General features: G+C 30.7%; 1 protein-coding gene across 1 annotated transcript; it reads right to left on the bottom strand.

Moving 5' to 3' along the window:
- Window positions 1-1,844: 1,844 nt before the first annotated feature.
- LOC127718819 (uncharacterized) lies at window positions 1,845-22,372 on the bottom strand. The gene is made up of 8 exons (XM_052224894.1): window positions 22,317-22,372; window positions 16,678-16,786; window positions 13,433-13,723; window positions 10,968-11,075; window positions 8,199-8,297; window positions 4,623-4,706; window positions 2,761-2,850; window positions 1,845-2,114 (listed from the first exon to the last, which is right to left on the bottom strand). The coding sequence occupies exons 2-8, from the start codon at window positions 16,766-16,768 to the stop codon at window positions 2,029-2,031; spliced, it is 849 nt and encodes a 282-aa protein (XP_052080854.1). The 5' UTR covers window positions 16,769-16,786; window positions 22,317-22,372; the 3' UTR covers window positions 1,845-2,028.
- Window positions 22,373-27,472: the final 5,100 nt, after the last annotated feature.

Here is a 27,472-nt window from a genome sequence, read left to right on the forward strand (position 1 = left end):
AGAGAAATAAAAGGAACACAACCACTACATTCTGTATGTATGTGCCTGTCCCAAGTCAGGAGCCTGTTATTCAGTGGATGACGTTTGTTGCCGTTTAACATATTTTTTTTCGTTCATTATCTAACATAAATTAGACCGTTAGTTTTCTCGATTGAATTGTTTCACATCTTTTATTTTGGGGCCTTTTATGCCGTATAGGCTTTGTCAGTTGTTGAAGCTGTATGATGACCTAAAGTTCTGTGACATTTGGTCTCTAGTGGAAGGTAACTTTGGCAATCATACATCGACTTCTTCTCATATATTTAAAGAATGTCTTTTATACGTTTCACAAAACCCTCTCTGAGTCTTTTAAGTTTTGTATCAGTTCATCAAATACTTTGTGTAATTAATTCACGGGTAAATCGATTTCAGCTTGGAATGACCATTTTAATCTGAATAGTTACTTTAAAGAACAAACAATGAGGTCGACATTTTTTAGAGTTTTAATCTGTTGTTGGACGTTTACATCTGGTGAGTTCGGTTTTCAGACCATTCCCTGGTAGGCAATTAAGACCAGTTAAGCGTATGTTTATACTATTCAGTAAATGATATTATTATTTATTAGAACACAACAATTATTTTTTTAGAGCCTTTGAATACTACTGGATGCCCCAAATTATAAGAACAAACGGAAAATGCGGTTTTATTGCCAATGAGAAAACCCTTCACTAGAGACAAAATGACATATAATTTAACGTATAGAGATCACCGTATGGTCTTGAACAATAACAAAATAGTTGAAAAGTAAAAACAACTCTGATCCAGACTGTCTATTTTAAGATTCAGACGGTTAATTCGTTATATAGCAAACGCATAAGAACATGACCTTTGACGCTGATTGCGAATGAGAGCAAGAATCTACACAAAATATTTTACCCGACACAATCTGTTGTATTATAGATTGATGCAAAAACAAAGAATACATTGAAAACACACAATACACAGTATTGCAGGCATAGCACATAAGGATGTTCGCTACTCTCGTTTCTGATTTCTTTTGTCAGATATTCGGAATCCTCTTGTTTTATTCATGTTGTGCAAATAAACATTTTGCCCGCTAACACCGTCTGTTCTTCGCATACATTTATTACAGTTGGTTGAATAAGCAATGTTTGAAATTCTTGTTATTTTTTTTTTATAGTTGTTCAAAGGAAAAAAGAGTGTCAATATTAAAAGTAAGACAAATCTTTAGAAAATCATTACCACCAAACTATTAACTAATGATATAAAATTGAAAATGGAAATGGGGAATATGTCAAAGAGACAACAACCCGACCAAAGAGCATACAACAGCCGAAGGCCACCAATGGGTCTTCAATATACCAAGACCAAGTACACGCACCTGTTATTTTTTTCTACTTTTCAAGTTCCGTTATCTTTATACTATAAATTGATTGCATTCTTTTAAAATGCTTGTAATTTTCAATCAGAGGAGCTAACATCCAATAGGTGACCAGTGTTAAATATCAGAAATCAGTATAATGACTGTATTTTTGAGTCTTTTCAGCAAAAAAAAAAGAACGATTTGAAAGACTTTGTACTTTGATATGAAGTAAAAACTAGAAAAAAAAATGCATTGATTTTCTAGTTTTTCGAAACGTCTTGATTATGGTATGAAGTCTACTGAATATAATAATATATTTATTGTTTCGTATTGAAATAAAATGTATTATTATATTCAGTAGACTTCAGGTCATAATAAAGACGTTTCAAAATTTTTGAAAATCAATGCAGTTTTTTTTTCAAATGTGAAAACTGTTATCTAAGTATACATATTAAATAGATAAAAGAAAATGATTATTACGTTATGATTATGCGAGTTTTAAATAAAAAAAACATATCATTTGAATCAAATTTCCGTTTTAAAGGTGTCCATCATGACAAAAACGTTGAAGATGTCATGATCACATGATTAAAGTATGTCTATGAGCTGATAGTAAAAAAATGTTCAGCTAATCAGAAGATGTGTCACATCCACAAACAATTATTCTATAATGAATTCCGTCTATTCTTCAACATTTGGAGCGGGACCCCTTCTCCATTCGTGGTATCAGTGCAGGTCTTGATTCTGTCACCTGCAGGTATAAAACATGAAAAAAGAAACGAGTCTTATCAGCTTATTATTATTATAAATTTACAAGGGAGGACAACTTTAATGCAACATATATTGTATATCTTGTTTTAACACAATATAATCATACATATTTCTGCAATACACATATTATCACTTCTATCCAAGCATGACTCACCTTTTGTTAATATTGTTGTAGAAACGCTTGTTCGAAAAGACTTAATATTAACCAAAAGATTTAGATTATTAGACATTCTTATTTTGAATGTTTGCAATTCAACCGGAGAAAAAATTCAACTAAATGCAAACAACTTATAAAGCATGATTTATGGTTGACGGTTGTTAAACGCAAAAGAGGACAACTAACGTAACTGCCTTAAACTTTATGATCTGAAAGTTTCTATAAGTGTTACCATTATAGAAATAAATATAACATGACTGATATTTTGTCAAGTCTGTTTGCTTTTGTTTTATATCATTTATGAAGATGGAAGAGGAGCTCTTTATTTCAAATGATATCCAAAACACCTTGTTTTCAAGTTTTTGATGTTAGTAGGACTGACTTTTTCAAATCATATATAAGAAATGATTGTGCCAAAATAAATATCTATTTCAATACAGACTAGGGCTTATGTTAAATAAACACATACCTTTACGCATAGTCATACAAATGACACAAATTGTAAAACCAACAACCAATCCACTTCCAATACACACACTACGTTTTATGCTCAAGTTTTCTAAATAAAGTTAAAGTGTTTGAATATATATTCTTATTATAAAATTTTTTTTTTTTAAATGTATATACTGTGGATTCATTACTATTCGTTGGATACCAATTTTTCGTAGATTTCGTGGTTAAAGGTGAACCACGAATTTAAATGTTAAACTAAGTACCAATTTTCTATAGGCTTGTATGAAGACTATAGTAAAACCACGAAATCAAATATCGACGAAAACACATTATTTCCTCAATTCACGAACATTAGTACCCACAAAAACAAAATGAATACACAGTATACTATATTATTACATCGCCGCATAATCGAATGGATATCAGATTATCGTAGTAAAATATCGGATGCCGTTCTTGAGATTTAGGTGATATGTTAGTTAAGCTTTTGTCATCTGCACTTTTATATTCCATGAAGTGTGCTGATCTGTATTTTTTGTATTTGTTCTGTTGTGTCTCTTTCTTTTCGTGTCTCTTTACGTAAAGTTTTAAAAACAAAAACAAAAAATATTTTTCAAGTAGATACTATATACTGACATTGTCGAACAGCCAAAATACGTGTTGAATTGTTCTTTTATTTTTCTTTGTGTTAGTGATTAGCTTTATTTGTTTATATTATTTTTTTAAAATATCCTTTTGACATGGCTTGGTACTTATGCAACAATGTTTTGTAATGCTCTGGTCATTTGTTGTATTCTTGTCTTTCATTTTTGCTTTTGTGTTTTGTTTATCATGTTTATAAGCCATTTTATTTTTCTTTGTTGATATATTTATTTGTTTTTAAAGTGATGAAGAATATAATTCAATGTTGACTGCTGTACTGATATTTATGTCTGTTTGTTCACAAATTGTTGTCAATATAATGAAATTTTATACGACTGTCATACAAGTGAGAGGTTTGGCTAGCTATAAAACAAGAGCCTTCGACCATTTTCTTTATAAGGAAATGCATGTACTAAGTCGGAAATATGACAGTTGTTTTTCGATCGTCTAATGTGTTTGACGTGGTAATTTAAATACAGACACTAATAAGAAATAAAGAAATATTCTCGGAAGATCTCTGAGGTTGTTGGATTTATTTACATTAACAGCATTGTACTAGTTTGTGAACTTATTGGACATATTCATGTTTCGTTTTGATTCCGTAACAGTTAAGAGAATAATTTCGGATTCAGAAAAGACTTTAATCAGACATTCAGATATTTTTACAGTTAGGTGGACATTTCTATTGTCATTTGGTATTGCTATTGTCATTTGATATTTCTATTTGTGTAGTATTTCTTGTAAAATAAAATAATACTTAATTATTACATCTATCAATGTGTGTTGTCTTTAGTTGGATAAAAAATGTGATTGCTGGTCGTAACAGAGTAAAATGGCGGAGTCAAATATGTGTATACGCAAACATAACCTACTAGAACAAAACATTGGTTCGAAAGAAACCCATTGGAACAAAATGATATAATAAGTTAGAAAATACTAGAACAATCAGGTCGAGTCGACGATAAAGAAAACTCATAAACAGATGAAAGGCACAAAAGCACTTATGTGAGGACACGTGTAATAAAAGAATGCTTGTTCAAAGCTAGTTATCCTGAAACATGAATAATATTTTTCAGAACAAATTAGCAATCAGTACACATCCAACTGATTCAAGTGTAAAAGCGTCATCAAGGGTCTGAAAAAACATGACTGTTAGCAACGCCAAAATAATTAATTATTAATGATATATCATTGCGATCTATTCTTCTTTTATCTGTTTTGTTTTGTAACACATACCTATAAAACACTGTTGTTCAGCAAAAAATATAACCATTGCAAATAACCCCATTAGCAGCAGTCCACATATTGTAACCTTGATACCTGAAACAAATAATGAAATACTTGTGATTTAGTTCGCTACATTCGATTAAAATGTTCAATCTTCCGTTGTATGTATGTAACATTGATACGATAAATGATTTTGAAAAATCATAAACAAAGTTGTATTTCAGATAGTAAGGGTAGTATTAGATAGATCTACAGAAAAAAAGTGTATAAAGTTATGACTGGTTTGAAAATTTGTATATGCTACTTTAAATTCATTTCCAAATTTTGGATTAGAATTATTGTATGCGGAATATGGTATATTTATAACAAGTAAGGTTGTTATGGGATAGTTGGTTGATGGTTCAACAAATATGTGATTGGTTCAGCTGAATTTGTTTATAATTGTTATAGATGACATGATAACTAAGGACTTGACATATTGTATATATACCTCTGTGTTTAGTTGAATGTTGACCTCTAAATGTCGGTTGAGTTATTTCAGCTGTCTCATATACCTCGTTTCTAATTTTTACGTGTCAATTCGGAGAATTCGGAAAGACAAGACACATGTTAGCCTTCTTTTTAATGTATAACGAAAAATTAAGCTTTCTAGGAGAATCAACAACGGTCTTGCAGAATTATCAATTGGTTAATCACATTGCATTAAATTCATCGTGTTGTAACCAGCAACATGGAATAAATAATCATTGAAAAAAACAAATACATTCGTAGTAATCAATGGCTACAGCTACGTTTTTGTAAATGTTTGTTAAGGAGAAGCTGTTTCTTATTAACTCAAAATTCATCAAGACGAATGTAATTGCTTTTTATAAACAAAACATATGTCCAGCAAAGTGTTAGTGAATGAAAATCAAATACATATGATGCATGTTCTTTTCAGTGATATAACATCCATACACGTTCAGAAATTAAATCTTATCATTTCTTGATCATAGGTCCCAAAGTGATTTTAACGTAACTGTAAAAGTAAACCAAAATCTTACATATTACAATCAATCAAATGCATACAAAATACAAAAGAGTGCCATCAAATATTTAAGATACCTACATGACAGACTCCATAATGATGTGCGTTCGAAAAATATTTTTTTATTCTTTTTATTTATTTCTATATTGTTAATTTGATTGTAAAGATAAATAAATTTCATGCTAATGCTAAAATTGTTTTAGGAAACTTTTCAATTTGGTGTCTCATATATATTATCTCTGAAATGTTTAATAGTGAAACTCAACATTTAATCTAAAGAAATCTTTACATGTCACATATGAAATCTAATTTAAATTTTACAACATACGGCTTCAATAGAGAAATATGGTAACAGATTCGGTAGATAGAATGGACATTTAAACAATTTCATCCTTTTAAGAAACACACTGTCAGAAATTGAAAACACGACGAAAAGTAAACAATATTCTACGATGCAATCTACAGGAACCTAAAGACTTAGCAACAAATATCCAACGATAACCTATTATCTAGGATGCTCATAAAGTAGCTTACTTATTGCTCCACTTAGGACAACTGTTATATTCCGCCGTTGTACCGGCGATAAGTGTCCAATAAGTCAAAATTAAAAAAACGAGGATGTGTTTTACACATAAAGTATTCATATACTCGTGTAGAATGATTAATCAACCGAAACCGATTGTCGGTAATTATATTATATATATTATGCCTGAAATATCATAATCAATAGAAAGGAAATGATTTACTTTGAATCGTTTGACAAAGTAAGAGTTGATAACTATTTATACCACTCGGTCGATGCCACTGCTGGTGGACGTTTCGTCCCCGAGGGTATCACCAGCCCAGTAATCAGCACTTCGGTGTTGACATGAATATCAATTATATAGATATAGGAAGATGTGGTATGAGTGCCAATGAGACAACTCTCCATCCAAGTAACAATTTATAAAAGTAAACCATTATAGGTCAAGGTACGGCCTTCAACACGGAGCATTGGCTCACACCGAACAGCAAGCTATAAAGGGACCCAAAAATTAATTAGTAGTGTAAAACCATTCAAACGGGAAACCCAACGGTCTAATCTATATAAAAACGAGAAACACGTATGAACTACATAAACAGACGACAACTACTGTACATCAGATTCCTGACTTAGGACAGGTGCAAACATTTGCAGCGGGATTAAACGTTTTAATGGTACCAAACCTTCTCCCTGTTCTGAAACAATAGTATAACATCACAACATATGGTCATTTTAGTAAATTTCCTGTTGACAAAACTTTAAATTTTTCGTAAATCTAAGGATTTTTTTATCCCAGTAATAGATTACCTTAGCCGTATTTGGCACAACTTTTTGGAATTTGGGGTCCTCAATGCTCTTCAACTTTGTACTGGTTTGGCTTTATAACTATTTAGATCTGAGCGTCACTGATGAGTCTTAGGAAGACGAAACGCGCGTCTGGTGTATTAAATTATAATCCTGGTACCTTTGATAACTATTGATAACGTTTGAATATTTTCATTTGTGTAGAATCAAGATTTCTAATCACATAATATACATGTAAAAGATGAGGACAGATATTTTAAACATATCGCACTGCATCATTTTCTGAAAAAGAAAACAACAGATGTGATTATCACTTTTTCAAATCAGCCTTATCGTCGAATATGTATTTGCAATGATCAACATTTCGGGTGCCCCTTGTGGAGCAATTTCAGTTTCTGTCGTGTGCCATGACTTGCAAAACTTTTTTTCATTAAAATATTGACTATCCCTTAGGTACCTTCTGTCTCATTTTTTAAAGATTTTCCTTATATTAAATGTTAGGAGCCCAATAATCCGAGAGAGATATTTAATTTGATAACAAATTTAATGCCTGGTTAAAACGTTAAAGTATACTAGTCTACAAAACTTAACTATAAATCACAAAATTTCCAGTTCGATTCCTGATTCAAAAAAAAGTAGTCTTGTTTTTAACAATTTAAAATGGTCCAAGGACACAGTTATCGTCCTTTGGTTTTCGTTGTCTTCGAATATAGTCCCTAGTGTAAACAGTGTATAACTTGCATTTTTTTATACACTTTCCCAATTTATTTCTTGATATTTAATGCATGACATATTGAGTAAGGGGATGACATTACATGTTGAAAAAATTTGGGTGCTGAATCTTTGTTAAGTAGTGATTTGGTCCAGTTAAAAAAGGTCCGAAATTAGTACGTCTGAAGCTGTCAAACTGAATTTTAGACCCCCTTAACACAGAATTGTCAATATTTTGAGTTAGAGCTGGTATAAGTTTCTATAATTTTTATATTATTTGTCCCAATAGTAGTACACTACACTGTAAAAATCTTTTTGAGATAAAGCAGGTGCGATTTTTTTAATTTGAATTGATTGTCTAAAAGAAATGCGCTATGAAATAACTGTGTTCTCGGTCCAAATGCAAACATTACGAATTTGAAGGTTTCGAAGAGTATTGAGGTCACCAAATAAGATAAAATGCACTTGAGCTTAAAACAAAATCATGAATTATTTATCAATGATTATTAATTCACATTACCTAGTATCTGTTTAGCACTGTATTCAGTTTTACAAATTGTTGCACAAAACCGAATTCCTTCTTCGTCTTCGTCACGGCGCATAGTTGTCCCTTCATTAACTGTATGAAAAAATAATAACACCTTCCGAAATATAAACAGTCTCGATATCTTGCATCCCTTGCCAAATCGTTTATAATAGATGGTCGTCCAAACTACTCTTTGGGGTATGAGCTTACTATTTTGACTTTGCGAAATGTCATTGCAAAACAGTAATGGCAAACGGAATTCTGAAAACATTATATCTGTAATCATGTGTAAAGGTATGAAAATAAAGCTCAGAAGTCAGAAGAGCTGATCCTTAAGGGAAGTATATGTTCACTTAATCGGCCACCAACTACTAATCATTACTAATGCTTTTAATTGAATATCATGATCATGGTCATCTAGGTCGAATGTGAGGCACGCACTTTTTTAAATCATTAATTCTATCCTCAAAGGTATTCAATTTTAAACCTTGATCTAAAATCTATGATGAGTTTATTCACAGGCAAAATGAAACATGAATTTATATTTTGGTTACAATGGTTACGTCCAAATCGAATTATAAAATCAATAGTATCATTCATATGATATATTTAATCTTATGTATTATGTGTATGTGTATGTGTATGCTGATGCTTATATTGTTTATTCATGAAATTCAAAAATTACAATAAACCTTGTTAAGATATGTTTTAAAGAATATACGAATGATTTAATTTCCATTTACTTATGTTTAAAACTAAAATCGTTTTATTGAAAAGAAGTGATACGAAACTGGAATAGATCTAGAAACACTTGATTAATGCATAGTACATTTAATTAAGAACATAGTTTCTTATATTTTGGTATTTACTTGAAAAATGATGCATTGAGTGGTTCCAAATACTCAGAAACTGTTTTTATATTAAGGTTAACAATCTGTATTCTTTTCCTGGTTTATTTGGTAAATTTCAAAATGAATATTTTGTCACAAGAAGTCTATTCTATCTTTATATGTTTCAAGTATATAGAATAATGAATATTTCGTGTTGTATTTGAAAAAAACTAAACTACCTTGCAAATTATCATCTAGAATATTGAAAGTGAAAAAGGAGTACTATCAATTACACGGTGAAATATCAACTATGAATACTCATCACAATAACAGAGGTATTGTAAAATAGAGAACTGTTGTGAACAGTTGTGAATTGTTAAATTAGCATTAGCTCTCAAATTCATGATAACCAAGTTTTATGTATCAGCATTTCGAATTTATTTGTCAGACACCAACTAAATAACCCCCGATAATAGATGGTCATATGCATCGATCTTTTTACCCAATACAACAGATGACCTAATATGAATACATAGCACAAGCATTTGTATAACGAACATTTTCTATGTCTGTTTGATGTCAAAAATCCAAAAGCTGATCATTGTTTTACTTGCATACGTGGAATTTTGTTGATATGGGTCTAATCAGTCAGCGAAAGTGTTTTTTTTTCTATTTGCCTAAGCTCACATTTTATTGTTGTCTTTCTATGTTTTTAATAGCATAACATGCTTAGTACATGTGCAATCCATCTCCAGTTAAGGTTCAAATTAAAAGTGGCATAGATACAGATACGAATGAGTTTAAATTATCGACATTTAAACCAATAATTTTTAATTTAGCCATATTTTAGCTTATTTTGATGAATAGTAAACCAAAGAGTCTAAACTTAGCTAACTATGATTGTCATTAAGTTTGATTGATTGATTGATTGTTGGTTGCTTCACGCCACATTAGCACAACAAGGCTATATCGCGGCGACATTAAGTTTGAAACAAGCAATCTACTTTTTGGTTGTTCAATAGTTATCAAAGGTACCAGGATTATAATTTAGTACGCAAGACGCGCGTTTCGTCTACATAAGACTCATCTGTGACGCTCATATCAAAATAGTTATAAAGCCAAACAAGTACAAAGAGGATCCAAAATTCCAAAAAGTAGCTAATATCCTATTGAAAAAAAAATTTAAAAAAATATTCATATCATCTTAAATGCATTTCTTAGCGAGGAGATTACAGGCCATGTTTAGTTACATGTTAATATTAATAGGCAATTATTGACAACCAAGTAGTTTAAGTTAGTCATATCTGCCGGTTTCATTCAACGGTAGTCGTTTTTTTATCGTTTTAACATAACTTAAATCAAATATTCTGAGTTCTTCTGTACTTGGCATCATTGTTGGTGAAACATATGAAAATTATAAACATAAGCGATGAATGAGATTCTTTCTAAAAAAACAGGATATATAAAAACAACTTACTTAAAAGTATTCAGTATTTTATATGAATGAATCAATATTGTAATACCCTTTTTCTGTCTACGTCAATATCTATAAGCTAGAGAATAATCACATAAACATGTTTTATTTTGAGTTAATTATTTGTAACGATTTTCCAAAAAAACAGTTTTATAATTTGTACATGCTCAGCTACTAAGTGAAATACCCTACTTGGAAAGGCACATATATTTCAAATCAGACTAGATTCATCATCTGAATATTGAAATGATAGTATTTATCGTTAAATTTGTATTGTGTCGTCTTCTGTTGTCAATGGTTAATAATAGGTAACTATGCTTGCTATGTCTTTGGTTTCAATAACTTTTAATATTTTATTCATTTCATTACATAACATTAATAAATTTGCGAAAATAGAACATGTACAGTGTATTAGCATTTTAACAATACATCAAATTATATGACATGGATATTGATTACCTTCAGGTTTCTTTATAATCTTTAGACATTTCTTAGTTATGCTTGCTATGACAATAGCACCGAACAGAGAAGCAAGGACTTCAGCATAGACTTGCGAAAAGTCGTCACCTGAAAAGAGGTAAATTGATTGAAATCCAACATTTTATAATTGGTACTATTCAGACATGGAAATTATGATATTCATTTCTGTAAATCAAAGTAGGCTCCCTAGAGAACGTACATTAACATAAAGATAATGTTCACTTGTGCTAGTAACTTGTAACTACTGGTTGAATAAAACTATTCGGTTGTTAAATGTTTACTTATCTTTTATCATTACAAAAATGTTACTCTTTTAGGAAAATACCGCGATACAAGTCAGAAACTAAACAAACAACTAAAACAAGACACCGCCAGTGCAAGGGAAAAGACACATATTGGTGTGCAAGTCTATGCACAAAAAATTATAAAGATTTAACAAAACCAAACTACTTAAACTTCAAAATGTTTTCACAAATTTCGATACAGTAAGGTAATTAGATACGCCATCTATTATAAGGGTGTCCATGTAATGTTGTTGGCGATAGTATTAAAGATTGTCACAAAACGATATTAATACGACTTAACACATATGGGTTCTGATCTTTAACAGAGGCTAAACGGTAACAGTAGAACAAGAGTTTTAAGTCGCAATTTATTCAAGTATATTTTTGGTTGTTTCGAAGTAATGTGTTTAGTTTAGTTTTTTCCTGCTAACTGATCTGCTTATTAAAACTCTCTCAGTAATTACTTAAACTTGAAACTTTTTGACGAAATAGGTCGGCACTTTGAAATCATATAATCGTTAACATTTATTCCAACGCTTCTAACAATAATCATGCAATAATGGTTGCATTATAGAACTTGTTAAGTCATTTCTTTAAAATGTTTTCCTGATGTAAGCATATATTAATTGTATGATTTAAGTATCAAAACGGATTCTGTAAATTGAGGAGGAATTATTTAACACTTGTACGGCACATGCATGAATTCCCTGTAAATAGTAGGGTTAATTATGTTAGATTTTGGCGGATGTTTGTTGTCTGTCTGTTAACTGTTCTATTCATTGTGGAATCGTGTCCTGATCATTTTTTTTTGTTGAGTTAACTGGTTTTTTTTATCTTCTATCCGTGACAAATATTAGTAAATGCTCGTAAATATCAATTTATGCATTATAAGTTGACATATATTTTATCGATAAAATAACTTGATGAAAATTTCAAGTTAAGATAGTAAACTGCTTTTCAAATGTCTTCCTTGTCATACAATAGTTGAAATATGAGACAGTGAGTACTTAATCTACATCATAAACTTTTTGTCTTTTGCTTCTTTTTTATGTTTAAATCTATTTTACGGCATAACATTTGTTGATTTAAAACGCATCGTCGCGTCATTCATTTGATTTAATCATAGTACTGCAAATATATTCTTAATAACAATCATTGAACATTAAAAATACATAAGAAATAGTAAAGAGACAACATTTAAAAAAAAGTGTTCTCTGCACTTCATGCACTAACTAGATGAATAAGGCCGTGTTCACACCAAACGCCATGTACAGTAAACATGTTTAAAATTAGTTTAATGTTATGTACACTGGTTTCACATTAAATTTGTTCACATCTATACACCTGGTTTAATTACCTGTACATAAGATTAATTCACACTTGTAAACTATATGTCATTTATATGTTCATTACATAAAATCGAATTCAAATTTCTTCGACAACTTTTCTAGCAGTTAGGGAATGACCATTTGACTTCAAAAAGGAGGGGGGGTATGGTTTTTTCCTTGAAAATATTCTGATCCCCAGTTTGATAAAAAAAATTCTGGTGAAGTAGATGACAAAAAAATTATTCTGAATCCAGATAAAATCAGTCGTTGATTGAGTAAAGACCAGTGGCAAATATTTCTGTGTACATCCAGTCGAGTCGAGAAGACATTTTCAAATGAAAAATGTTTTTGGTAATGATGATGCTTTGAGTCTAGATAAGGGGTTAATAAATCTACCTAAAGTTTGTTTTTATAACAAAGCAATACATTATGTTTAGACAATTAATTCTGTCAATTTTATTAAAAAAAAACATTTCTTTTTTTAAATATACATAGTAAAATTTACTTTCTTAATACCTAGTTTTGTGTACACTAAACCCACACAAGGCCTACATTGACTATCGACTGCATGTAGATTAAACATGATTTAAACTACATGTAAACATTGAGTTTTGTCAATGGGAACGTAATTGTGTTTAGTTTACGTGTGAATTACACTAACACACCACCAAGTTTAGGTCAATGTGAACACGGCCTCAGACATTATAACCCAATTGGTCTGTGCACATAGAACAATGGAGATCTGAAAAAAACAACCTCGTAGAGTGTAGAAACCTTGTATTATAGGTTTATAGGTAGATAGACGATTATAAGATTCACTCGACGACCTTACACAAAATATTGACTTGAACACTGTCTTTAGGATTTTTTCCTCCAGATCCATGAGAGCAACTCCAATTACCATTAACTATTTCTGGATCAAATTTGGTTATCGTATAAACTGTTTCGTTTGTTGATTTTATAAACGATGTAGAGTTGGTACAGACTGGTTCATGAATTATAACACAACGTGCTTGCTGAATATGGTTTTTGTAAATTACTACAGGCAGGAAAGGATGTGAAACTTTACAAATTAAAAATAATTGTTCGTCCTTGATCATCCATTTCAAACATACAGAATGACCTGTAAAAAAAATCAAATATGATTATTTTAATGGAAAAAAGTAAAATTACCAAAATACTGAACTCCGAGGAAAATTCAAAAAGGAAAGTCCCCAATCAAATGGCAAAATCAAAAAAACAAACACATCAAACGAAGGGATAAAAACTGTCATATTCCTGACTTGGTACAGGTATTTTCTTATGTAGAAAATAGTGGATTGAACCTGGTTTTATAGCTAGCTAAACCTCCCACTTGTATGACAGTCGCATCAAATTCCATTATGGAAACAATACTAGTACCACTATTATTACGCATAATGTTCTTCTTATTTTGTACACATGATCAATGAATCTTTTTATTTTTAATTTTTATATATCTTTTAAGTACTTCTTTACGTGTTGAAATAGTAAAATTTATTGATTGTTAGTGGTTTTCGTACAGATGCAATTAGCAAATGTTGATTTACAATTTTGATCATCATAACTTCTGGTAAAATAAGACTTTAAATTGCTAGTGCATGTATATTGGGCATCTGTTATTAAAACTACACAGGTTTTGCAGCCATAGACTCCGTATTTTGAAATGCGACAGTGTTGTCTAGAGTCATTTACATACATTCTTGCTATTGACATTAGTATGATAATCTGAATGTGTCATAATTGGGATATTTGTCATGTCTGGTAATAAGGGGACACCTGTTATATCAAGACGATGTTTGTTGTTTTACCTTTTTATACTGAAAGACGTCTGAACCAGTATTCTGTTTGATCATTGTAACTTCATGCAATATTGCTACTAGGCGGATGATATTCTCGGGGACTAAATGTCCACCAGCAGAGACATCGACCCAGTGATTGTAAAAAAGAAGGTGTGACCTCGCGAATTCATACAATAGTGACAAGATGAGTTTTGCACACAGAAGTCTCTTCAGGTGCGCTTGAATAAAAAAACTTTCTATTACATATTTTGAAAATTTGTAAAGCTGTTTAAAAACTAAGAAAACTTATCAATTTCAAGAAAAAGGCTAAACCAAGAATCCTTTTTATATAAATACTCATTCTGCGTTTTAAAATAGATTATTTTCAATTAAAAATTTCCTTATTTAAACTCACAAAGAAAAACACAACGTCACAGTACTTGTTTGTGAGAATTATTGGTTCAATATCTGATAATTTCAAACAAAGTATACAAAGGCAAATGTAAGATGTATGATAAAACAAAGGTGTATTGAACTACTGAAGATACAATGACTAGTTTGATAGACTGAGTTAGAAATTTATTGTAGGATACCTTCGAAATAAGAAAGTCTTCCTCCTATATGATTTTTGCCTACTATCAAAACACCAGATGGGGCAGCTTTCATATTCATATTGATGGCGCTTACAACCTCCATAACACGGACTCCATGATATTTTATCTATCTCCTATATATAAACCCTTTTGTTTTTCATGTCCCACCTAGGGGCATCATAATTTTCGGTCTATGTCTGTTCGTTCGTCCGTCTGTCCCGACACAGTCGACGTTTTTACATCCTTTTAAACTTCAAACGTCTTCAAACATCAAGAAAAGAGGGGCGAAAGATACCAGAGGGACAGTCAAACTCATAAATCGAAAATAAACTGACAACGCCATGGCTAAAAAATAAAATAACAAACAAACAAGTAATAGCACAAAAGTCTCAACATAGAAAACTAAAGACTTAGCAACACGAACCCCACCAAAAACTGGGGGTGATCTCAGGTGCTCCGGAAGGGTAAGCAGATCCTGCTCCACGTGTGGCACCCGTCGTGTTGCTCATGTTATTACAAACCCAGTAAATAGTATAATTCGGTAGGTCACAATATGTTCTTTTTTTTAGTAAGAGAATTCTTTAGGCATTTTTGCATATGCAATATTGGCATTATCTAATATAAACACAGTGTCTTGTGTGTGTGAAGTTCATTATGGAAACACCTGTTCTATATGAAAAATTTACACAAATGTGATACATTGGACACAAAACATTCAAACTTGGAACTCTACTCAATAAATTTTTCTTGTATAAGAAACATTAAAATTTTAATCTTGATATTTTTTTTTCGAACTACTTTTTCTTCATCAAATACACATGAATGTACTATAAACATACACAAAAAAAATCTTACAAGATAACGATAGAGAAATTGTAGTAAACCAGCCAATACAAGCAAGTAAACATGGTAAACGGGATTCATCAGCATGTTGAAAATAGTTTAAACTCATTGGATTTTTCCCTGGTCAAGTAAAGCTGTTTAAATACAGGAGTCCCTAAAGATGCGACCTGGGCGACTTATTCATATAGGTATTTATATATCAGGAAATGCTTGAAGAAAAATATTTGTTAAAAAAACATGTTGAAACTACGTTTATACATATAAACATAAAACTATACTACAAAAGGGACGAGTTTTCTTTCCCTATCGTTAATTGTCCTTACATGGACGGTGATGTTCCTTCCGTACTGTCTTACCAGTTTAACATGGTTAAAGGTATTTGACACTATCATTTGTTGTACACATCAAAATCTGATCAACACATTTAAATATTGTCAATACAAATGTTGTTATATGTTTCGCATTCTAGTTGAATATATATATAAAAAATTTAAGTGAACCACTTTTTTTAATGCTAAAACAATGTTGGTTTGTTTTGGATTTTCGATCCCAGCATAAATTAACTAATCGATATTTAGTTATTTTTTTTCGGAATTTAGGTCATCAATGTCCTTCAACATGTTCAACTTAGTACTTCCTTTGATCTGTATTAACCTTTTCCATTCGAGTGTCACTGGTGAGCGTCTTTTGAATACAAAACAATTATCTATGTATCTACGATGAGTGCCTTGGTTTATAGGAATGATATAATTTGTATGACTTTTTTTCATATTGAAATATAAGAAATGACGGAAAATCTTGAAAAAAAAATATGTATATAATACAAAGATATAGCTACATACTTATTTCTAGTAAATTTGATGCTTGAGAAAATTTGAAGAATAGTTCATTTTGTAAGAATATCGTTGTAACAAGAAGTAGTCCATCTCTCATAGCTGTTAAATCACATGACTGTGGAAAAAAGAGAATATAATGGCTCTGAAAAAAACATTATCTTCAACAGCAAACGAAATTGGAACTAAACAGCTCTTAAATTAAAGAGGAATAATCTATTGATTCATTGTGAGTAGCTAAATAAATTTTCAGACTTAGCTATCACGATTGACATGGTATCATTCAGATAACTCGCTTGAAATCAATTAAAATCTGTTCAGTAACTGAACATGAGTCAATGTTTAGAATGTTTAGTTTTTTACCTATCCACATCAACAGCATACTGAATTGTCTGAAGAAAAACAAATACTGAACGATACCCAATTAAATTCAAACGAAATATCTAAACAGTACTGAGTCTGCAGCAATGGCTCATTCTAAAATTAACCTTAATACCTGTACTGAACATGACTGAATAATTTGTTGTTCGGATTTTCCTTATTATCTAAGTATTATTAATAATCATTTCATACTAGAATTAATTTATAAGAACTTATAACGATTCATCACTCTTGATTGCTTTGTGTATAGCTCTTTCCCATTAACCATTTAGAGTGGCTTGTCTCTAAGTATCATTTGATACTAATATCACTCTTTGAGTAAGTTGTTCAAAACCTGATTCATTCTGAATAAAATATTTTCTAAAGCTGAATCAATGTTTTAACTACCTATGAGTAATATTGCTATCTTTTATTAAACCTATTTATGAGAAGTGATTCATATGTCTTTTTTTAAAGGTCCAAGCAAATAAAATAATTTAGCAAATACGACAGGTATAAAAATCGCAAACCTAATTAAATACCTTAAGTATATTAGAGTGTAATAATAAGGAGATAGTCTATGATTGTACATATTGTAGATAAAACACCTTTTAACAACTATGGTCTTTAAACAACCCTATCGTCAATACTGACCAAGGGGCAAGGAGTTGAACTATATATTTCCTTCACCACTGGGCAAAACAAATATCGACTAATATTAAAACAATAAAGGATTTTTTTAGTACATGCATATCAACAAACTTAAAAGAATACATCAACAAGCTGCAAGATTCATAGCCTGCAAATCCAAAGATGATGGTTGCGTTTCAAACATGCTAGCAAAACAGGAATTACAAGATCTACAAACAAGTGGTTGAAGAGCTGATTCCTGCTATAGACCCAGACGAATATTTTAAAACGTACGTTCTGAAGAAAAATTACTGCAAAACACTACAATGTTCAAATTTATTTTTCATAAAAAAAACAGTGGAACCACCACAAAGACACAGTAGTGCGCGCCTCGAGAGTTGAAATCTTAAAACTGCTCTCGCGCACCGTCAATCGATCGACGGCGCTCTCTCTCTTTACCGTTGCACGTGTGTATAAATGCCAGTATAGGTTCAACAACGTACTGATATAGATACAGATATCCACTATTTAAAGTTTAAAATGTTCTCAGAATATCAAATTTATAAAATAACCTTACACAGAAACAATCGATGAACTGCCATCAATAAGTCATTTTGCTAGTCAGTTTTGAGAATTTGAATTGTTTTATTGATAAGGATGTTTGCTATTCTTGTTTTTGATTTTTTGTTAGATATTCGGAATCCTGTGGTTTCATCCAGATATTGTTGACCGCAAACCCATACTTTTCGTTTTACAACTTTTAAACAAATCCTTTAATATCCTTGTTATTTTTTTCATGTTATTGAAATAAAAAAAGGTTCTTATATTCACTTGTTTGTTTTAATATGTCTTATGATTGAGTGAAGCCATTTCAATTGATATTTTATAGTGTGTCTTTCTAATATTGTGATGTTACACTATTGTTCCAGATAAGGTTTAAGGTTGGTACTTATCAAAACGTTTAAACCCGCTGCATTTGTTTGCACCTGTCCTTAGTCAGAAACTTGATGTTCAGTGGTTGTCGTTTGTTGATGTGGTTGATAAATGTTTTTGTTTCTCTTTTTTATATTGATAAGACCGTTGGTTTTCCCGTTTGAATGGTTTTACACTAGTCATTTTGGATCCCTTTGTAGCTTGTTAATCGATGTGACCTATAATGGTTTACTTTTACAAGTTATGACTTGGATAAAGATTTGTCTCATTAGCATTTATACCACATCTTTTTATATATAATTATGATGTAAGCAAAATCTAGAGAAAATTGTTACCCACAAAATGTTCAATGGATTATTTTTTTTTTATTTTTTAAATTGAGACAAGAACCTGCAATGATTTCTACTTGTGTTGTTCCGCTTTATGTATTATTAAAATTTGTATCAGTTTAAAAAGCTGATATTTTGAAACAGAGGAGGGAATTCTCTTACTCTTGAAATCAGTAAACTGAACAATTGACTTTGTACAAAAGGACCACGCCGACTCTTTTAAAAATGTTTTTTTTTTGTTCCAGATTTCGATTAACAAATATTTGAAGTTAAATTTATCTGAAAAGAACAATCCGATTCACTATTTTAAGATTTTGGTTTTCGATATTCAATCCTTAATCACGTGATTAATCGGTTTACTTACAAGTCTAACGTACACTCTTACAGTAGTCAGCTGCTGACATTGTGCATAATTTTGTGTTGGCCTATATCTATGTTTTCGTTTTTATCATCTTTTTCTTTCCTGCGTTTTGGGAAAAAAGAAAGTTAAGATACAAATAGTTCAGGGAAGCAGATTAATTAAATGGCTGCAAGAAAAAGACTAAAAGAAGATCAACAACATGAACCTCTACGAGTACAATTTTCTCTACGTTTTCTTTGGGAGACCTCTCGTTAATATATTTTTACAAATGTTTTAATAAAAATTATAGAATTGTTTGTTTTGTGTACTTTTCCAAAATAAAGTATATTAAAATCTTAACAATTTAGCTGGTTAGAGAAAAAAGACAAAGATCACGAAACCAATTTTTACCAAAAAAGTTAGACACATCAGCTAGATATGAAACAAATTTGACAAATAATAACTATTTATAACCCAAAAATTATAAGGATAGAAGGTGCAGTGGAAATAATTTCTTATTGCAAATGTAGAAATCGACGATCTAAGCTAGAAAATTACTTGTTCCAGTTAATCAGTGGGTTTGACCTTCTGCTTTTACGAAAAGAATGGATTAAACCATGGCAAAGTAAATATGATGTTGAATTTTGGACAAAATACATCACATGTACGCCGTTAAATGATTCTCTGTTTCACACTAAATATAAGGAAGACGGAATACTTGGAGACAGCAATTATGAATATAAGGAAATAAAGTATGTCAAATGTAATGGAAAGTAACATATGTTTGATACATTGAATATCTTTCCTAAAAGTGTATCTGATAAATTAATTTCGGATTCATTATAATCTGGATTAAGAATGCAAATTTGTTTTGATATTTATTTTCCACAGACTTCCAACTTTTCATAAGATAATATTTTAATACCATCTTCATTGTTAGGAAGTTATAATTGTATATCTAAAGGTTTTAATGGATTTATTTTCTCTAAAATGGTTACGAAAAAATCCCAATGAACTTGTATCTTTACTGTTGCGTCTATATGTGTGTATTTCTTTCCAAGGAGTATATGCACATTTTGATCACTCTTTTCAATAATCATTTACGATTGAAGTTGAATAAGAATTTGAAAACAAACAACGAGAAGAAAGACAGAACGGACTGAGTGACATAAAAACAACTGTTGTAAACCACGAGAATGTGCATAATACTTGAACTGATCGATTGATAGTGACGACACGATAATGAATAATAATTGGAATAAAAGGATATTAAGGTGGTACCAAACACCTTGACTAAAATTAATTTGGTTCGTTTAATTTTCCTAAAATTTTGACAAATTTTTACTTTGGCCCTTTGACAAAAATATAAAAATTTCCAAAAACTTGTACCACACACTTTCTCGGAAAAGGCTATATAGCAGTTTGACAAACACTAGTTTTGATCATTGAGAAACTTAATATGTTCTTAACATACACCGTGATTTAAACGTTTAACTGGTTTTTACAGAGTTATTTCCCTGTAGTGTTATGTACCATCTTAAAACAAATCGAAAGATCATTATCTGCTTGAACTATTTGTTCTTAGAGTACTAACAGCACTCAATAGGAATAATCATTCAATTTAAACAAAATGATCAGTTCATAAGATATGTATTTCGATCGGTCCTACCCTCAATTTGTCATGTTTCCAAATTTGTTGTACTAACATTAGTGTGAATAATTTTAATTACGCACTGATAATGACAGTATCAAATAAATGTCTTTATAAAAATCATCAAATGTTTAGCTGTTGGGAGTCTATGATACCATCGTCATATCATGATGAGAGGATGGTTTTAGGCTTCAATTTTTATATTATCTGTTAATGTGATACTAGTATATGGAAGATTAGCACTTCCCCTAAAACGTTTGAGTTTTGCCTGTATATTTTCTGAACACAAACTATTCTGATTATTCAAAATATTCAGACCTTACAAATATACCAATTATGATTTAAATAAAGAAATGTAAATGTCATATATAACGTATTGTATCGTTTAGCCAATCAATCGGCTCTACCTAAATTTAGCCTTTGTGTATGTTTTTGCAGTATTTACCATAATTTACAAATAAATATAAAACAACGCAAACACTATTACAACTCATTTGATACAACACTAGCCATAAACATAAACATTAAAAACATCTATTCAAATATAGATTAGTACTAAGACGGGTATATATGTTTTGCAGTTGCGTTCTATTGCTTTATTAACAAAACATGTTTCAAACATATATCTTGAGCTAATGGGTTATTTTGACATCACACAGATTAACATGACGGACGATGCATGGTAATCGGAAAATTTATTTCACAACATATGCCTTGGTAGTAATGATTTTTTTTTTCTTAATTGCTTTAAAAAAAAATGAGGCATTGGATTGAAATGAGTGGTAATGACTTCTAATTGATTTACACAATCTTCATCTAATTTTGAATTGATGAACTAAAGGTTTTCCAGAGTCGGTAAGTTTAGTTCAATCTATTAAAAAAAACCAGTGCATAATCAAAATTATACAGTCTATGACCAATTTTCAACTATAATCATCTCCTGAAGCAGTTCCCCTCCCCGAATTGTCAATCCCCAGTTACTTTAATTTTCTACTTTAAAAACAACCGACAGGCATCTACTTATATATGTGTTTTGATTAATCATTGTATATTTAACACTTTGTTGAGATATAACTAGACACTATAAATCTATACTGTATCCTTAACAATGATTATTATATACAAAATCGAAAAAACTTAAGCTAATAAATACATCTAGTTAATCGAAATCTCTTTCCAAAGAAATTGGTCAATTTACAATTATTGATCTTTTTCAACTTTGAAATAAAATGACAAGCCTCTACATGCATATTTGTTTTGATTAGTAGTCATTGTATAATTAACATATTGTGAAGATGTGATTAGACGCAATAAACCATAAATGTATTCTTTACAAGGATTCATATGTGCACAATCAACAAAACTTAAACTAATTCATTTGGTTTACCGAAAATTTAAGTTTTACCTTGTTAATTCTTCAAAAATATTTTCTCATCAAGCTACCATTTTAATACCCAATGCGCATGTTCAAATAAGTGAGTTTTGGCAAAATTGTAGAGATGGGAATGTAAAAAGTCAAGGTAATTTAATGCTTTATACATGGTATTAGAGATTTAGAAAAATCATAATCTTATTTTTAAACGTATAATAAACATCATGAATTATTTAGTCTTTAACGATTAACTATACATGCATGTCTTCACATCGTTTTTAGGTCAACAACCGATGAGAATATCTATATACATAGAATTAGAATAGCTAAAGAACGTAACCCCTAATTGAACTGGACTAACATTATACTTTATGAATACTTCGTTAAAAGTTCAGACCAGCAATGTAAGATATGCACTTATGCGTCAGACACAAGTAAAACATTCTTATGACGTCCTCTCCGCAATACAATATATGCAATAGTAAAAAATGAATGTGAGCATGATTTTCTATTAAAAAAAAAGAACACAAATATTCCTTACCTATAAAAATGAAAGGAAATAAAGAAAGGACGACGACAACAACGACGACTAAAACGGTAAAATGATGATGATGATGATGATAATGATGATGATGATGATGATGATGATGATGCTGATGATGATGATGATGAGGATGATGATGACGATGACGATGATGATGATGCTGATGATGATGATACTGACTCGATATACATGATTTCTATCATATATTTGGAAACATATGATAACGATAGGAATGCATGTCACGAACACACTATCGTGTCCTTTATTAATAATCTTGTCAGAATTGACTCTTTATTTTCTTCGTATACACAATTGCTTTATCATTATAATGATTCTCACTGGATTAAATAGATACAAATATGCATCAAAAATATATTCTACAGTTGATGCAATCAATAGTATAATGCGTTTTATTAATACCGATTAGATGGGATAGGGGTATATATGAATAGCCGTCGTTATAATACAATTACAAATTGAAGTAGTTTAACAATTTTTTTTTGTAATAACACACAGAAAGAGATACAATCTACAATGTTGATTCGAGTGTAAAGTTAGTTTAAAAACAATAAAGATATATTAAGATATAATCATAATAGGTATTCTTAAGACGTTAAATAGATTCAAATGATAAATTTAGTTATGTAGAAGGTTGTAGTGGGGGATTGTTTTATATTCAATTTTATTCCATGTGATATAGGGGAAATTGTATTGAAAGGTGACTACTGATATGCTAACATTTGTGTCTCTGATTATATGTGATATATAGTAATACCCTTTGATATCTCCCGTCTCTTCAATATGAAAAAGTAATATCACAAAAATACTGAACTCCGAGGAAAATTAAAAACGGAAAATCCCTAATCAAATGGCAAAATCAAATGATAAAACACATCAAACGAATGCACAACAACTGTCATATTCCTGACTTGGTACAGACATTTTCAAATGTAGAAAATGTCGGATTGAACCTGTTTTTTTAGCACTAAACCCCTCAGGGACAGTCGCACCAAATTCCATTACATTTACAACGATGCGTGAACAAAACAGACATAATAGGTAAAATTGTCAAAATAGTGGTACAGCAGTCATCACCGTGACACAATCTCAATCAGAACAAAAACAAACAAATATTTAACAAAGAAGCACAAAAAAGCATATATCAAATTTAACAACCACGTTCATTGCTTATTTATTTTTGTATTTAAAATCAACCCATAAAGGATTGAAATGTTTGAAGTCCTGTAACTGAATGGCTAGGATCACATCAACTCTGGTGTAGAATCGTGTGTTTGACGTCAGAATGTAAACGTCACACAGGTAGAGCTATAAAATAATTTTGTCGTTCAAAATTATTATAGAACAATAACATAATGACATTATAATAGAATAATAACATAACGGTGGGATGTTTAAAAGTACAGAGCCACGTCATATGTACCAAAGAAATTCAAAAAGTCACACGTACAAAGCACACCAGCAAAAATTAAAGATAATACAAACAACACATTGACGGGATGCATAGGTACCGAACCACGTCAAATGGATATCACCAAAAAAAACCAGACCAAACAGTAAAAGAAGCTTGACTAATGGTGCAACAACTTTTTAACATTTAAAGCTGACGGAAAATCGACCTGGTCACCACAAATATTTTCATGTCATTCAATTTTCGTATGGTTAAACTTCAATAGTTTTGATAGTGTTTTGTTCAAATTGACTTTGCAATGTTATGTTATGTATTAATAGAACTCAACCAACCAATGTTATGTCAAACATTCATGGAATTTTATAAAACTTGTATATTTGTTTCTGATTGAATTAACTAGCTTTTTAGATACATTCTACGTTTTAAGGTTTAAGTTCAAACCTTTTTATAGTGTTGACGCTGATTCCTGATTTTAAATATAGATTATTTTGTTTAATACTGTGTGGGTCTTTGTCAATAAGTTTTTAAAGTAGTTCATTTACGGTGATTATCTAATCTGTCAACACTAATGTTGTGAATAAGGACATGTTTTTGGCAAGGCGAGTTAGGCTGAGATCTAAACAATTGACCAGGATGTATTTTCTTCCAGTCAAATTGGGTGGTTTTCTATTATAAATCCGGTTTTCTTCATCAAAAAATAATTGCCGACATAATATATTGAAAGTGCTAAAACAAATAGCGTCACACAGCAATCAACCAATCGATGAAATGTAAGGTTATTTAAGCTACGATTTTCAATGAATTATTTCACTTCTCGTTTTGTCCTTTATCTTGTTTACTTTTGTTTTCTTAGATCATAAATGAACCAAGTGGTCCTCACTTTGTGCAATTTATCAATATTTCTAGCCAATGAAATCGGTAAGTCAATATATGATGATTTAGACACGTTTATTTTTTCTTCAAATAATAATCAATACTTAAAGCCATATTATGTAAACAGACCTGCTCAAATGGACGGCCGTTGATGTACACTCTCCGATGGTTACACAGTGATACTCATTTGGTGAAAGATACAAGTGCGTAGGGGTTATGGTAAAGTTCGATTGTCAAAATTGAATTTTATATTTACACTGAAAAGATTTAATATGAAGTCAGAACCACATTTAATCGTGGTGGTATATTTAATAGCATTTTATCTCGCATTCAGTATATAGTGGTCGGATTTCTGGTCAGGTCACATTAAAGATTTTAGAATTTAAGTTGTCTGATAACCTGCTAAGGACGCATCAATTTTGAATGAGAAAATTGACTGGATAAAATCAGAATCTTTATAATGGGTTCGATGCATCTATAAAATTGAGAACGGAAAGTGGGAATATGTCAAAGACAACAACCCGACAAAAGAGCTGCCAACAGAGCAGACAATAGTATTTATGTGGACTGCCACTTCGGTTATTGCATATAAAAAATGGTTTATTGTGTCTGTCTATATTTTCTAGTAGGAAGTGGGATTTCTTTCATTTGATTAAATTTAATTAGTTTTCGTCATGTCATAGCTTAATAAACATTGTTCACTTGTCGTATTTTCAACATCCACCAAATAAATCAAAACAATTTTAAGGTAATAAAACCCCAAAAAAGACTTTATGATTGGCTGCCTCTTTGCTTAGCATGAACATTAGTCGGGTACATTTTGGTTTAATTTTGCAAAGTAATACAAATTAAAAATCAGGTTTAGAGTGCCAGTCTATTAAAGAAACAATTATTCAGTAAATCTTAATATAATACATGACAATTTGTATTGTTATTGACATAACTATAAATAACAGTAGACTTATAGAGCTTTCAATTGTTGTAAACTATCCATCCTTAAGGATAAAAAAGACAGAATTATAATTCCGTTGTATAATATTCTAACAAAATCGAAAATATTGGCACCATCTTTTTATGCGACATTACATTTGGAAATTCTACACTTAAATGTCTTCATTTTTATGTCAACCAATATATTCTGAGGTATGAACAGTACTCAATTATCAGACTTGTTTAATTTTAAATTTGACATGTATCTTTTCAGAAATAAAAGGTCAACTTGGCTAATAGTCCCCGCATGCATATCGACCAAAAACTGCCATAAAATATTAGCATTGTCATTAGGTCCTGTCATTGTCGCTGTTGGTCAGTCATTGTTTAAGTTGCTCAGGTCACATTCTCGGAAGCTTTGAAAATAACTGTGTTATTTTCTTATGTTTGAATATCAAATGATGAAATTTTCATATATTTTAAATTTGAAATAAAACCTTGGATACATAAAATGTCATTAGCATTTTTGTTTTGGTCCTGTCATTTTTCTGACACTGTCCTGTCACTGGTCCGGTCATTAGTGTTAATCCACCATGCAGTAGTAAAAGTGCGTTAAATTTTTACAAACAAATTAAAGACGCGCTTTTTACGCGTTAACGCGTAGGTAAACGCCCATTTACTATGAACACAATTAGAAGACGCGCCTTTTTACCGTTAACGCGGAAGAAATCGTGGAAGTAAACGTTAGTTTAATTTTGTTGTCTAGTAAAATTTGGAGTAAACGCACAGTTAACGCGGCGTAAAAATTTTCCGCGCGTCTACATTTAATGCCTGGTCTGTCTCCAACTGTATCAATTGTTAAACTTGTAGACTGATATTTGATCATATTCCTACATTTCCAAATAATCTATTGAACAGTATTCAGAATTGTATTCTGTTTTGGTTATGCTATTATATTTTTATGTAATGGTACATTGACAGTATGATAAGTTCGTCCCTTCTTGGGATATCTACAGTGTAATTCAGCACATTATACATTTAAAACACACCAAAACTATAGTCCCAAGTTGCTTCTATAATGTTACAGCTGTGAAGAAAATGTGTGAGGGTTTCGTTTTCTGTTTTACATAAATGGCACTTACTATTATTGGATTTGCCCATTCTAAATAGGTTTTGCTCATTATATATACATGATATTATGTTATGAACAATTTTCCTAGAAGACATAATGTTATTTAAATTTCCCTATATTTGTTTCCAAAGTAATTCCGATTGATACTGCATATTCCATTTTATTATATATTTTAGACTTATATCTAAATATAACGAATATTGAATCAAAGGAAATGAGACAGTTATAATAAAATAGTTTCACTCGTAAAGGCTCTAGAAAAAAATTCGTTTCAAGACGTT

This window comes from Mytilus californianus, unplaced genomic scaffold (genome assembly GCF_021869535.1).
Source record: "Mytilus californianus isolate M0D057914Y unplaced genomic scaffold, xbMytCali1.0.p SCAF_10, whole genome shotgun sequence".
NCBI classification, from domain to species: Eukaryota; Metazoa; Mollusca; class Bivalvia; order Mytilida; family Mytilidae; genus Mytilus; species Mytilus californianus.

What these genes read in the sequence shown, in the direction of transcription:
- LOC127718819 (XM_052224894.1), bottom strand. Translation starts at nt 16,768, where the DNA reads ATGAGAGATGGACTACTTCTTGTTACAACGATATTCTTACAAAATGAA. An exon ending in ATCAAATTTACTAGAAATAA is followed by an intron (nt 13,724 to 16,677) that starts GTATGTAGCTAT and finishes TTTTTTTTACAG; the next exon opens with GTCATTCTGTATGTTTGAAA. An exon ending in GATTATAAAGAAACCTGAAG is followed by an intron (nt 8,298 to 10,967) that starts GTAATCAATATC and finishes TTTTTCATACAG; the next exon opens with TTAATGAAGGGACAACTATG.